Here is a 16,357-nt window from a genome sequence, read left to right on the forward strand (position 1 = left end):
AAGCTTCCATGGGAAGCATCTCAAGAATATTATTATAGAATCTTCTTTTGGAATCTACTTCTAGACGCTTGCCCGTCGCTTCGCACCTCTACCTCAAATACACGGGCAGGATAGTAAATCTAAGTAGATATGCAGTGGAGAAATTTTTCAAGGTTTATGGATCAAAATTAAAAAAAAAAAATAGTGTCCTAAACATGAATAATATATGGATATTATGGATATATGGATCATGTCTATATTTTTAAGTGCGCAAACTTGAATTTTTATGGATCACTTTCTTTAGTTTAAGGTTCACTGCGGAATGTGCTATGGATAGATTGCAATATGTTTATGGGTAATTCGTACAATTTCAATGCTCATTCCTCAGAAATTTAGCAGTACATTTTTACAATTGTGTTGCAACATTGCACATAAAATATTGATAAAATTGATATTTTTTATGGATCATCCACACTTTTGTAAGGATTTTCTCCGATGTTTTATGGATCATTTCGATGTTTTTAATGGAACGTTTCTCAATATTTTATGGATCGTTTTATCAATTCTAAAGGTGCATACTTAGGGCTGCCATTTCAACCCCCGTTCCAGACCCATTAGAACTGCATCATTAATATCATAATATAATCATTATTAATAATAAAAAAAAACATGTTCCATGATTTATGTGCAAAATATTGTAGGAGAATTATGGATCCCGATTATCATACTTGATCCAATTTTCACCCAGTTTGGTTTTCGTATTTTTCACAGAGCATATGTTTTACCATATTGTTTACTAATTTTAACATTGATTCCAAGGGGTGCTCAACTCTGCACATCTAAATCTGTGCCGATAGCTTTATCTGTGCCAAAAGCTGTGCCAAGCGTTGTGCTAAAAGTGCCGGTGTGTGGAAATCAAGGTGTCTATCTCATTATCTCATAAGTTTGGCAACGCTGCAGTTGTGACTTTTGAGATCGTTTGCTTACAATTTCCAGTTCTACCGTTCAATTTCAAGAACCGTCCTTGAAAAAAACGGAGGAAAAAAGTTATGAACATAAATTTCAATATATACGAGTGCCTGTCCTGTTGAAATTAAAACGAGCATAACATAACAAGCGTGTGTCATTCCTTCCTCTTGTTTCAACGATGCCAAACGAGTATTTCATGAAGGAACTAACAAATTCGATCACAGTAGAAAATATCATGTTTTGTTTGCAGCAAGGCTTACGAGTTCAAGTACCACTACGCAAGCATCCTCACAAGCATATGTAGATTCTGATCTTTGATTCATCTACGAATGACGATGACACTTATACCAAGATTTTGGGCTATTAGTACGGCCTCCATAACTGAACTAACCCGGATAGCGAAGGCGGACCCAAACCAAACCATGGAAGAAAAAAGGACAAGACAGGGAGAATCTCCATTTATACTATTAATATGGTAAAAATTGTAAATATATGATGCATAAAAATATTTGTGGCACATCATTTCCTCTTCCAGAAAGCCGAACTCGGGGCTGCTTAGCATTCAAAGTATCAAGTTCATTCACGGATCTGGCAATCTCCGGAGTAGAATTAATTGAATGATCATTCATTCTAAATCCTTTTTGTTTCCGAACTGATAACAGCGAATAAGGCCGATGATCCGATTCCTATAAATAATGAACTGCAGATCACTCCTGCTGATCCGGATATTTTGAACGAATCCGGATCTGATGGCCCATCTCTAGTATTGACGGATTGTTATACTTGTCAACGTGTTCCTTTACGTGCCGAACAGTGCGCCATACTGTGTTTCGACACAGTGTGCAGAGTTGATTACCCCTTGATGGATGCACTAAAAACCACTTCCCTTCTAAATAATTGCACACAAACACTTGTTTAAATGAAAATCTGTTTCAGGACCGTCATTGCGCCAAAGTGGATTGTGGATAAACGGTACTGCTTTGATTTCACGATTGAATAAACTTTGTTCTGATCAACAACTTATTGAAAGCAAAAAGGTAATCAACAAGCTTTAGAGCTCTTTAATTGTTTTAATCAAAACAATCGGATAATCCTCTCCGAAAACACAAAAAGTCAAGAAGGCAATTGAAATCTATTTTGTACAACCTCAGCATTAATTACTCACATTCTCAAAAGGAACGGTTTATCGCAACCACCGCCTGCACCACCCTTTTCTAAACCATTTAGATGAAACATTTAATTAATCCCCTCGTTGCAAAAGCACTTTAAACTCTCGGAAGTCCAATACTTTTACTAATCACTCCAATATTGTAGCCCTGCGCTTGTTTACACTTCAAGCTACAACATCCAGCACGTTTTAGAAACGATGAATGAATTGACGTCAACTTCAAAGAAGCGGTGTCCCATTTTGCTTGCCCAGCGAGCGACAGGGGGGGAGTGGGCCTGCAGAAAGTAAAAATCAATCCCATCATGATGCTTGAATGGTTGTTGTGCTGGTCGTTATATTCGAGCTACTTTCACTTTGCTCTAGAGTTTCAGTTTAATTAATTTAAGTGATTCAGAGACGCGCTTCCGTTTATCGATTCGCCTGAGGACTTTCCTTCCAGTACAAAATGTATTCCGTTGCTCATTTATGTCTTCACACAGCTTCCTGATCGTCGTCAGCTGTGCTGTACCTGTGCTATACGGTCACCTCCTGGATCTGAACACGTTTTTTCAGCGTCGAAGTACTACCGGGAGCCATCTGCGGGTGGCCAGCATTGGTCATGGATCCTGTGAGATTCCCGCTACCACCATGGCCAATGGTCCCTCCGCTTATTCCAACGATAGAACCTCCCCCAACTGCACCACCACCCCGGTTACCACCATGCGAGTTATGCGAGTGGTGATAATGATGGTGACCACTATTACCTAAACTACTGTTACCACTACCGCTACCGATAAAATTGTTACTACTATAGGAGGAGCTACCGGGACCTGCCACTTTCGGATTAGTCGAGCTGACCAAGTCCACCGTGATGACGTTACTATTCAGGCCACCGCAAGCATGGTGGTGAAGATGATGCCCGTGGTTATTGCTGCTGTTGTGGTTGTTGCTATTTACAAGGATCGATGCCAACGGGGCTCCCGTTTGGGTAGACGCCGTTGAGGCCGACGGAGTGGGTGACGGTGAAATGGATGCCGTCGTCGTCATTGCCGCCGAGGCATCGGTCGTGGCGCAAGATACCGGCGAAGATGAGGAAGCATTACTGGACGATCGAACCGGAGGCAGTGGGGCCGATTTCGAAGATCTCGGCAGGGTCTGACAGTAATGATGGTGGTGGATTGCTTCCGGGATGGCCGTCCCAGAGCTGTTGGTACTGCACGACTGAAGGTGATGATTACAGGTGGACGACTCGTTCGGTGCTATTGTCAGCGTGGTCGAGTGCTGGTGGTTCTGCGGGATGAGAAGGGAAAAAATGCAAATTGTTAGTAAGTCGAGCCACTGGCAGCACTGACAGTGATATTCCCAGAAGCATAGTCAAAACAAAGCCATATCATGAGGCAAATGACAACCCGACGGAGTGAAACAATTAACCTAATTAATTTGGCATTAAATTGACTGTCATCTTGATTTGGCATCATCCTTGCACGGGGGCAAAATATATGCGCATGTAATTAATGACGCATGGATGGAATTATCCATCGCGGGTAGTGGCTGATTGGAGAGTTGGCTTGTTGGAATTAATGGTACGGTCGTAGGTAGGAGATATTAGCTCTTATATGATGAAAGGTGCCCACGGGTGGTTTATTGGAGATGGGATTTCGTATGGATGGCGATTATGATTCTGTTGACAGGGTGAATATGAATTGAACGCAAACAGTATTTATTGCTGGGGGTTCTCAGAAATGTTGCTTAAAAGATCAGCATTTGATGTGGATTCCTTTCTTGGCCATCTTTTTTATGATATTGATTTGATAGAATTTGCTTATTGTAATGTAACAATGCACAAAATTATAATAATATTTTAATTCTAAGCGTATTTAAGAACAATTTTTTTTGAAAAATAAGGTACTGCTTAGTCGATTTTATATATGTTTGGATCATTAATTAAATTAATAAGACATCACATTTCGATTAACCCTGTACCAAAATGATCTACATCTGCTTCACGACAGTACATTAATAAATAGTAACTCAGTCCGCATCGTGTCCTCTTTCCATGCGGATCTATTGATTGATTGTTTTATTTATTTAAGAGACTTTCAGCCGTGGGCTGGTTCATCTCAGTGTGCGGCTCTATGTGCTTTTTGCTGAAGGAAGTGCAACTGCTACCTAAAGCTACAACAAATTAAAACAGCACTTTTCGGTGTTCAATATTACTAGCAAATTTTCTACCTTATTCGACTTTTATTCCTCTTCGATCCTTGGTTGGACCCTGCCCGAGGTAGTCCTGCTTTGATGTCGATTTGGAAAATTCCTCTTCAAACCTTCTGATCTTCATAGTAATCTGAAGGAACGTTTTACTACCGCCATGGCGCCTAAACGCAAAAGAAAAAGGAATTTCTTGATCCCCTTTCTTTTTTTTTCTTTGACTTGTATACAGTCGATCTTGTTTTCTGTACTGAGTACCAATGCTACCGACGCCAGGGAGACAGCTCCCACACCTGGACCCTACCTATCGACCCATCAACTCATGAACCAAGGACCAACGGCTTTACCGTGCCAATCAATTTGATATGCTTATTGATGATGAGAATGATCCATCATCCAGGCAAAATTCCACTAAACTTTCCAGGCTTAATGCCAAGAAGGAAAAGGTCCCCCCTATTGTGGTAACGACTTCCGATTTCCATGCTCTTAGCACGGAACTTTTGAACTTCGTGAAATTCAAGTTTTCACTTCAAATTGGTCATCGGGGTGAATGCTGTGTATTGGCTGAAACCTTGGACGGATTCAAACGTCTTCTCAAGTATCTTATTGAGCAGCAACACCAATTTTTCACTAACGACACCAACACTGAACGTTTGTTCAAGGTTGTCTTGAAAGGTCTGCATAGTGGTGGACTCAGATCAAAATGAAAATGGAATCCCATCCTGACGATTCAAGCAACGGGATTTCCAATGATTTTTATTTAATTTAACTTCAGTGCCAGGGATGTGATAGTTGCGTCATGCCAGTTAAATGCAAGAATTGTGGTGATTTCTCTCACGTAAACGACGACTGTCGAGTGAAGGAAGATTCTAAGAAATTTAAATGTTCAAATTGTGGTGAACACCACAAATCCAATTTCTGAGAATGTTAGATTCGAAAAGCGATCCTACAATATCGTTACGTAGGAAATGCTCCACGTTCCCGAACAGGTACTTATTCCTCTGCTTTTAACAACGGTCAAATTCTACATTCGTACAAATAGCTCCCCTACTGCAAATTCTTCATCTATACCTGCTACTAACAAAGTACAGCATGAAAATGGAGCTATATACGCTGCTTTTGCAGCTGGTATAAATCGAAATCAAAATCCTAGCCATCATAATTCTAACGGAAATGTAAATGATTTTAACTTAAGAAGATTTACTGCTCCTAAAATGGAATTTAAATATCAAAGAACACACGATCCTGCCATGGAAGTAATCTGGTGGGATTTGCAAAAACAAATTTAATAGCGATTCTCTGCCCAGATGAACAAAACGTTTGAAAATAATGTTTCAAAATTAGAATCAAGCTCCAACCCTTTTTGGAAGCTCACAAAAATTTTGAAAAAGAAAATTAAATGCCTATTTCAGCGCTTATAGATGATGGTAAAATTTTGATCACAAATTCGAAAAAAAAAGTTCAGAAACTTGCTAAGTGATTCGAGAATTCCCAAAATTTCAGTTTGGGTCCTACTAATCCTATTGAGAAACAAGTTGCACGGGACTATCTGAATATTTTCTCTCGGTAATTTTTTTTTATTATTCCTCGGGACTGATTGGACGAAGAAGGTCTAGTAAGTAAGGGCTACAACCTGGAAGGAGTGGAAACCTAATTCTGGTCCTCACAAGGTCTTACTTCACGCCTCCCCGAGTCATAACCAGCTAAAACATGAACACAGCTGGGTGACGTAGCCTGGGCAATGTTGCCAGTCCAGCAGTAGCAAAGTGAAGAGAGGCGACGTGAACACTGGCGCGGTAGCCACATTACGGTGATATAGGAAATGCTCCACCAAACCCGAGCGTCTGTTCACCATGGAGGTGCGGCTCAAAACGGCGTCTGTTGTTCATGTTAGGAGCGGCTGATCACCGTCCTAGTGCCAGCGTGTGACTCTAAACAGAGCTGTGCACGATGGTCCCCCGGCGAGACAGGGGGTTGGGGCAGGCCCAACAAGCCGCCCTGAAGAAAAAAAAATGCAAATATTGAAGAAAGAAATACGAATCGGAACAATCGGCACAGACCTACGCAACGAAATAAGGACTACGATTGGAAACTCGGAACATGGAACTGCAAATCGCTCGGCTTCCGGGGCTGTGATAGGTTAATCTATGACGAACTTCAACCACGCAATATCGAAGTCGAAGCACTGCAGGAACTTTGCTGGACGGGATATAAGGTATGGAAAAGCGGGCATCGAGCGACTACTTTCTACCAGAGCTGTGGCTCCACAAACGTGCTGGGAACCGGCTTTGTAGTGCTGGGTAAGTTGCGCCAACGCGCAGCAGCTGGAAGTTGCACTACCCACGGAAGAGCAGCTTGGCGCAGCTTCTCTTGAAGATAGCTGGAGGGACATCCGTTCCGCCATAGGTAGTACTGCTGCAGCAGCACTAGGTACTGCAATTCTGGACCGAAGAAATGACTGGTTTGACGGCGAATGCAAACTGTTAGTAGAGGAGAAGAATGCAGCACGGGAATACTGCAACACCGCACGAAATTGAATGTGGAGCGATACAAACAAGCGTGGAACAGACAAAACTCGGTTTTCAGAAGGAAGAAGTGTCAGCAGAAAGACCGAGACCGCGAGGTGTAAACGACACACGGAAGTTCTACGAGAAGCTAAATAGTTCGCGCAAAGGCTACGTTTCGCAAGCCGATATGTGCAAAGACTTGGACGGTAACCTTTACACGAGCGAGTGTGAGGTGATTGAGAGCTGGAAGCAGTACTATAGCAGTATAGTACAGCAGAAAACGAAGGTGGTACGGCAACAGACCTTGGAGCCCGCGCAGAATACGACAGGCTACCGGACCGTGATATTCAAGAAGTTGAGGAGGAGATCGGTCGGCTGAAGAACAACAAAGCAACTGGTGTAGATACACTACCAAGTGAGCTATTAAAATACGGTGGTGAAGCACTGGCTACAGCGCTGCATTGGGTAATTGCCAAGATTTGACAGGAGGAGATATTACCGAAGGAGTGGATGGAAGGTGTCGTATGCCCAATCTACAAAAAGGGTAACAAATTGTATTGCTGCAACTACCGTGCGATCACTCTGCTGAGCGCCGCCTACAAGGTACTCTTCCAAATTCTATGCCGCTGCCTGTCATCATTTGCAAGAGAGTTCGTGGGGCAATCCAGACGGGATTTATGCGTGCCCGTGCTAACACAACGTGCCCACACATCATTTGTTCATCAATTTAAAATCCGCTTACGACACAATCGATAGAGATCAGTTATGGCAGATTATGCACGAGTACGGATTTCCGGATGAACTGACGCGATTGGTCAAGGCGACGATGGATCCAGTGATGTGCGTTGTTCGAGTATCGGGGACACTCTTGAGTCCCTTTGAATCTCGAAGGGGGTTACGGCAAGGTGATGGACTTTCGTGTCTGCTATTCAACATCGCGTTAGAAGGTGTGATCAGAAGAGCAGGGATAGATGGCACGGAACTTTGAGACGATGGCGGAACTGTACATTAGACTGAAGGCTGAACGCATCAAAGACAAAATACATGAAAGGAAGAGGTTCTAGGGAAGACAATGTTAGCCTCCCACCCCGAGTTCAGATTGACGGTGACGAAATCGATGTGGTCGATGAGTTCGTGTATTTGGGCTCATTGGTGACCGCCGAAAATGATACCAGCAGAGAAATTCAAAGACGCATTATGGCAGGGAATCGTGCCTACTTTGGACTCCGAAGGACGCTCCGGTCGAATAAAATTCGCCGCCGCACGAAGTTGACTGTCTACAAGACGCTGATTAGACCGGTGGTCCTTTACGGCCACGAGACCTGGACTATGCTCGTGGAGGACCAACGCGCCCTTGGTGTTTTTGAACGGAAGGTGTTGCGTACCATCTACGGTGGAGTGCAGATGGATGACGGAAAGTGGATGATGCGAATGAACCACGGATTGCACCAGCTGCTGGAGAACCACCCATCGTCCACATTGCAAAAATTGGGTGACTACGGTGGGCTGGGTACGTCGTAAGAATGCCGCACGACGACCCAGTGAAAATGGTTCTAGAAAGCGACCCAACAGGAACAAGAATAAGAGGCACTCAGCGGGCAAGGTGGATCGACCAAGTAACCAAGGTGACCTGCGGACCCTTCGCAGACTACGAAGCTGGCGAAGTGTGACCATGGATCGAGTAGAGTGGAGACGACTTCTTCGGACAGCAGAGGACAACAAGGCCTTAGCCTGAATGATAAGGCAAGTAAGATCTATAACTAAAAAGTTTCAAAATATGAAAGCTCCAGGTGATGATGGAATTTTCTATTACCATACCTTACCAATCAGGCTGGAAAGATGCAGCACGACGAGTAACGACACGACAAGTTCTCTCTCAGGCCATGGCTCAAATTAAACTGCCATCGGTACTTCCAAGTTACTGTGTGTAAGAAAAAAAGGAATGACAAGGGTGGTAATAAAAATAATAACAGCTTGCAGAAGACGGGGTTGTGTCCGTTATAGGGCCAAGTGCACCGGACCTGCAAGGACCATTGCAAGATACTTTAGACAATTTGTCTACTTGGGCTATGAAGCTGGGTATCGAATTCTCTCCGGAGAAAACTGAGTTGGTTGTTTTTTTCTAGGAAGCATCATCCTGCACAGTTACAGCTTCAACTAAAGGGTAGAACAATCACTCAAAGTATATCTTTCAAGTATTTAGGTGTCTGGTTCAATTTCAAAAGCACGTGGGTAAAATATATTTCGTATATGAAACAAAAATGCCAACAAAGAATCAATTTTCTTCGTACAATTACTGGAACTTGGTGGGGAGCACACCCGGGAGATCTGATCAGGTTAAATCGAACAACTATCTTGTCGGTTCTAGAGTACGGTAGCTTCTGCTTTCAATCCGCGGCGAAAACACATATCTTGAAGCTGCAACGGGTTCAATACCGTTACCTCCGAATTGCGCTTGGCTGTATGCACTCGACGCATACGATGAGCCTCGAAGTACTCGCGGGTGTTCTCCCACTGACAAATCGTTTCGCTGAGCTGTCTTTCCGGTTTCTCATCCGTTGTTAAGTAATATATCCTTTGGTAATAGAACACTTTGAGAAGCTGCTCGACCGAAATCCTCAAACAAGATCCATGAGTTTGTACTATGACTATGAGTACATGACGCTGGAGTTTGGTCCTTCTTCATTAATCTCAAATCGTGATTGCTTTCAAGCCTTCTATAGTTCCTCTGTAAATTTTGATCTGACCATGATGCAAGAAATCCATGGAATACCAGATCACCATCGGTCGATGGTTGTTCCCTCAATTTTTGCAATCAAGTACCACCATGTAAGTAACGATAAAAGATTTTTCACAGATGGGTCAACCATAAATGCTTCCACTGGATTTGGTGCATTTAATCAATTTCATAGCGCCTCCTATAAACTACAGAAACCATGCTCCGTATACGTTGCGGAACTCGCAGCTATATTTTACGCAGTAGAGCGAATTGCCTCACTACCTTCTGACCATTATTTCATTTTTACGGATAGTCTTAGCTCATTGGAGGCTATTCGTTCAATGAGGCCGATGAAGCACTCCTCGTATTTCCTGCCTGAAATACGATCTAAACTGAGTGCTTTATCTAACTGCTCCTATACTATCACCTTAGCTTGGGTCCCATCTCATTGCTCAATTCCGGGTAATGAGAAAGCGGACTCATTGGCTAAGGTGGGCGCTATGGAAGGCGATATTTTTGAGCGACAAATCGCCTTCAACGAATTTTTCTCCATTGCTCGCCAGCAAGTCCTCATCAGTTGGCAACAAAAATGGAATGATGGTGAATTGGGAAGATGGTTACATTCTATTCTCCCACAGGTGTCGAACAAACCATGGTTCAAAGGGTTGGACATGAGCCGCGACTTTATACGCGTTATATCAAGGCTTATGTCCAATCACTGCTCGTTAGACTCACACTTCTATCGAATTGGGCTCTCAGGCAGCAATTTATGTGCGTGTGGCAGTGGTTATCACGATATCGAGCATGTTGTTTGGTCGTGTACCTTACACCGTGTTGCCAGATCTGAGTTATCCACATCCCTCAGGGCCCGAGGAAAACAACCCGCGATACCCGTTAGAGATGTCTTGGCGAGCCGAGACCTTGACTATTTGAATTTAATTTATGTCAATACGGATAGATTTGAGGATTCTGTAGTTAGTGTCATCTTCCCAAGCAACACAGAAAACATCTTCAATTGTTGATTTTTTTTATTTACGTTGCCCATATGTCCCTTAAATGGTACAATAAATACATCGTGATATGAAACTGTTTCAAGTTCGTTGCTTGATTTACTTTAGGTCTCAATAATGGAACTCAACTGTTTCAATATACTGCTTGGATGACTTCTTAAATCATGCATAAAATGGGAGGAGCAAGCATGTTACACTAAAATTGGCATGAAGTTACATGCTACGTGATATTGTATGAAACACTTGAGCAACTAATCTAACTTGCGTTGTATTTGTGCATAAAAGTTCCTTGAAACAGTATGTTCTTGAAACTTTGGTGCCACATAGTATGACTGATATGTTTTTTGTATCTACTGAGCACTAGAGATGTTACTAAAAAGTTTACGAACCAAGATGTGTTGATGAACCTATTTGCAATCTTGTTCCAATTAAGCGTTATGATTCAAATATGTCATGTAATTGTGATGTTGTAAAACACTTTTGGACTACATTGGTAAAAGTGAAGAAGTCGTAATCCATGTGCTAACATCTACATAGTAAATTAATCTAACAAATAACCATGGTGAGGAAGACTACGTCGAGGACGATAGGATTACGATGTGAACTTAGACGAAAACGATAGCCACAGAAGCAAAGTCGAAATTTATTTGAGCCCCAATAATAAAGAATCTTTACAATCCGGGTCTGAGTGACACAGTTTCACCCCCTCCAGTTCCTATGCAAAATACCAGCGGCTCCGTTGGGCATTCCGAAGAGATCCCCGATTGCAGCTATAAGATTTGCATCAGCAGAAATGCGGCAGGTCCCCCACTAGCAGCATCCTTATCAGCGGAAAAGTTGAACGCCGGTGGAGGTGATGTTACAGCGGCTCCGACAATTTTTTCGCAAACAGCGGCTGGCGTGGCCATAGTCAGTTGAGAGGGTGTTCCAAAGCGCCAAAAAGAACGGTGAGAATCTTGAGACGACGTTGGGTCGATTGTTGCTGGAGCTGTTGTAATTTTTGATTCCGATTTCGAGCTGATACCAAAACTATTGGCTCCTAATGCCAAAACGATGCCGCTACAACTCGATGCCGCATTACTACTGACAAGTGACGTTTAAAGCACGCACATACTCAACTAATTCTATGATTGTTCAAACTACGCATTTGCTACTTATTTTCAACATTACTGGAACATGGATATGATCGATAATATCCAATGGTGCAGATATGTTAACAAACCGTTGCGGTGTTGTTGCAGTTTAATGAGAATATTTAATTTTAATTTCCACTCATCTGTAACGTAAAAATTACTTGTTGTTAACTTTTCATGATGTCTTGAAAAATAGCAACATTGTTGTAACGTACTATTTAACATTTTTGCAACAGTTCAGTGAGTTGGATTATATCTGGATGAAACGTACACTACCGTCCAAATTTATGTTGCTATAATGAGGAATGTTAATGTTTGGAAAATTTATGAACATAAATATTCCAAACATTGAAATAATAAATCAATTAAGAATTATGCACTAGGCAATGATTATGTGAGAGCGTTTTGATTTTTTATAGGTGCAGGATATTAATGAACTCAAAAAAGTCGACTCTATTTGCTTATGGTATAATGTTGTTCAAGTGAAGGCTTTGATTTGTACTTTATTGGAATTTCGATTTAAGGCTTTGCCTTATAAGCACAAGCTATTTTTTCAAGATGAGTGAGTGATGGCTTGAAATCTTACGGTTTGTGTAATCGATGGATTTACACTTCCACAGCTGGTGTCACTCAGCCTGATCAAAAATAATAAATTTATTCTATGTAAAGCTACTATATTCGGTCAGCCAGAGCGGTATAAACTAGAAATTTGAATCCTGGAGGTTTGAAGTTAGACTAATTATTGGATAGTGTGTAGTATTATGATCGATCAAAGGGTCAAAAATCATGCATTTGTGTACTAACCGGAAGTTGATGCTACACAGCAGGTATCTTTATTTGGAATTGAATTGTTGTTTCATATTTCTGGCAGTCATACGAGTCCTTCGGAATCCGTAACCGCTTCAAGTTTTCTCATGGCGTTTTTGGCGGCCACTTAAGTTGCTCCATAGACATCTACTTTGCTTTTTTTTTTCTTTTTCAGATATAATTACGTGTTAATTCCTGTAATTTTATATCGTCGCACAAAGATGAACTCAAAACATCGACATGTTATTTTATAAGTAATCTAAGAAAAACTTGATTTTCTTGTTTTTATATATCTTTTCCAACTTTTGGGGCGATCCATAAATTATGGAACGGACAGGGTGAGAGCGTGAGTCTCAACATTTCTTACAGCTTCTTACAAATAAGAGAGGTTTGTTGACATTTTCATACATACAATTGAGTAGGGGGGGAAATTCCATTAAATACATTAAATTAGCCAATCGATGTGAAAATTTACCCAACTGAATATTTAACGATTTTCTGAAAAATTTAAAATCTGAGGAAAGTTTTCGGAGGAAAGGTTGTTAACTGAAAAATTTACAGAGTGTAATAAGGGCGGGAACGGATTTCATTATCGTTCAAAAAACCTTACATAATTTGTGGATGGCCTCATTTTAGAAAAATAAAAGCGCACCGAAACAAATAATTGCAGACCGGTAAACTTCAGTTTACTTTCCAAACTCCTACGTCAAAAAAAAACATCTATTTTTTTTTAAATTCTACAATGCGCATCAAAACTTTGCGTTTGCGATAAAAAAAACACTGCTCGAAAATTACGTAATAATGAAAGTTTTAGCATGTAACAGATGTTGGGGGCTCGAATGTTATAGTGATTGATTGCGTTGATTTACATTTTTTGCTTATTAGTTTCATTTATTTATTTGCTTATTGCTTTATTGTTTGACAGATTTTATTTTATGAAAAAAATATGAAATTAATTTTATTTTTGAATAAAATATAATTTATTTTATTTTTGAATAAAATATATAAATATATAGGGTAGGTGCATTGGCTCACCCACCCTAGGTCCATAAAATACTTCTTCAAATTAGATTTTCACAAGGGACAGGTACGCCACTGGGACCTCCCTTAGCTCAGTCGGTGAAGGCGCAGCTACAAAGCAAGACCATGCTGGAGGTGGCTGGGTTCAATTCCCGGTCCGGTCTAGGATTTTTTCGGGTTGGAAAATTTCTCGACTTCCCTGGGCATAGAAGTATGATTGGACTTGCCACACAATTATACTAATGCAAAAATGGTACAGGCATCGAAAGCTCTCAATTAATAACTGTGGAAGTGCATCTAGAAAACTAAGTTGAGAGCACGCAATAAGCTAACATGCCATACGCAATAAGCTTGAAATGCGAGGAAGAAGAAGAAGGTACGCCAAAATCTTTTCGTAGGGAGCATAAAAAAGTGAAAACGAGCCATTCAAAGCTAAGCCCAAGCGTAGGTTCGCGGTTATGCTCCCTATTGTTATTAGTAGATAGAAAGATGCAACTTCCCTGGTTTTTCAGCAGTTTTGCGTTCAATATGCTTCCAATGAGCTCAAAATGAAAATTAAAATGAAATATTGTTACTGAATAAAAAAAAAACTGAATTGATTTAAAAAAGCTACACAAGCACTTTAGCCCTTAGTTATTGCTTGGAAAGTATTTATTTTAAATTTGATGTGTTGACTAGAATTCAGGTTTGTGGCTTAGGGTTGGACTATTACTGATATAGGGTGCTGGTAGGTGTTTTTTGGGCACCCACTGATATAACGACGGTGCGGCTTATACCAGCCTGTCAGAACATCTTTTCGGTAACCGTCTCACAACAGTGAGAACCTCACATTAGAGCGCCGAAAAAGCACCTGGGCACATTATGTAGAGTGAGCACTGACCATCCCATTGATGATTAAATTTGTTTTGACCATAATTTTGAGTTTTAAGAACGCATCTTCATGCTAAAGTCTAACCGATCGGAATCGAATGAAAACAAAAATTAATCACAGATACAAACACACCCACATCTAGAGAGAAATATTATTGTACTGAAAATTCTGACCCGCAATGTACATAGTCAGTATGCTGTTGGTAAGACTGACAGCCATATGCAATCCTCCGGAAATAAATATAATGAATTTATTTTTCAATTTATTTATGTTTCACACCGTATTAACGTAAAAATATGAAGTACTTATTACTGCTGTAATTTTTTCTACTTACTACTGACTTAAATTGATTTTGCGAATATTACTTTTTTTTTATTTTAACACTACAGATTTGTGACATCAATTTGTTAATTTTCAGAAGGCGCGTATATTTATTCGAAGTAAAATGTTTCGTTTCACCACAAAACTTGAAGCGTTTGAAAAAACGGAATAGACATCAATTCTTTGAAGTCATTAATTTCATATGTTTATTCTAATTACTTTTTTCTACGATTTTTCAGTCCAAATAAAAACATCAGTATTTTTTTTCCGCATAACCACACCAAAAAATCCAATACATATATATGGTTAACCAAAATGTCGTTCATATGTTTCCGAAAACATCACTGTACTGTTTTAACGATGTCAGTTAAACATTACAGTTAAGTCAGTCAAAACCGCATTTGCAACTTGTGTCATTAAAATATTATGTTACATGAAACTTATTTGCAACACCTTTTGCAACAAACATAAGTTGCAAAGAGACTCCACCTTCTGCACTTTTTAAGGTACAATGAAGTTTTATATGCGATGCGTTGTCCATAAATTAGACCTTCATTTAGTCACACTAAGGTTGTTGATACTCGCTGAGAAACAAATGGTGTTGCTTGGGTTGTGTTCTCCCAAGTTGTTAGCTGCCTATCGGTGTACCTCAGTTTTTGTCTTTTTCATAAGAGTGTCGCCTAGTCCGAGATCAAGAGCACATTGCTCTCCAAACCTTGTGTTCACAATCCCTACCCTGCCATCCATTTGTTACAATTTGTTACCCCTAACCTCGAGATAGCCGCGAGTAATCGGCCCCCGCTTTGCTAACGTTAGTTTTAAGTAATTTTGTTATCTAAACAATGAATATCGGCTCCGCAAAGCTACAGCAAATGAGCCTGGAAAAATAAACGAATAATTAAAAAAAGGGTGGCAATATGCAGCGTACAACTGCCTCAAGTTCCGCAACAAACCGAATATGTTGGCCATAGTTTATCACCATCCTCTCATGAGCTTGCTACTTCAACGATCCAAAGCGAAAACATCGAAATTTTCATTCAACCATAAAACTTTTATCCAAGCTCCTTCAAGTATGAAATAACACTGCCAGCTACAACCTTAGGAGTCTCTTAATGCAACGCTGTCAATGGTACATTTTTTTATTCTAGTCTCCTTCCTTCCTAATATGGCCTGCAGGAGTCTTGATTCAAGCAGAAGTTAATATTCCAACGCAACAACTACTGCCTACCCGAGCAAAGTTAGAGATCAAATTGAAATCAGAATTTGCTGTTATGATGTAACTTACTTTGAATACTCCATTTGATCTCATTTTGGTTGACTTAACGGTTAACACATCAAAAATGAGAGCAAAATTTTACACTGTTGAAGCAAACGGAAAACTAATCCTGCTTTCAATGAAATCAATTTGATTACTGATTTTGCATTCATAATGTTTGACTGAATACGGGCCTGGTGTAAATGGTTAGCATCCAAGCTTCTCACGCTGAAAGACTTGAGCTCAAATGTCACCTCGGGTTGGTTGCGAATGACCTAAAATTAACACAAAACAATTAAACAATAATCGTTAGTTCAACGACAGATAAGCTTAACTTAAAACTTAAACAAGACGTTAACAGCAGAACTTCAAGTTAAGTTGCTTTAATTTAAAATGTCTTGACTGCATAAT

At 40.5% G+C, this 16,357-nt stretch overlaps 1 protein-coding gene across 1 annotated transcript in view; it reads right to left on the bottom strand.

Moving 5' to 3' along the window:
- Window positions 1-1,086: 1,086 nt before the first annotated feature.
- Window positions 1,087-16,357, bottom strand: part of LOC135706300 (neuroligin-1-like) — a 762,843-nt gene continuing 747,572 nt past the window's right edge. Inside the window, exon 18 of the mRNA XM_065227888.1 lies at window positions 1,087-3,385. Within this exon, the coding sequence (XP_065083960.1) occupies window positions 2,630-3,385 (756 nt within the window). The 3' untranslated portion in view covers window positions 1,087-2,629. The remainder of the gene's footprint in view (window positions 3,386-16,357) is intronic.

Source organism: Ochlerotatus camptorhynchus, unplaced genomic scaffold (genome assembly GCF_037179485.1).
Source record: "Ochlerotatus camptorhynchus isolate MF236.1 unplaced genomic scaffold, CSIRO-AGI_Acam_v1.1 ptg000277l, whole genome shotgun sequence".
In the NCBI taxonomy this organism is placed as follows: domain Eukaryota; kingdom Metazoa; phylum Arthropoda; class Insecta; order Diptera; family Culicidae; genus Ochlerotatus; species Ochlerotatus camptorhynchus.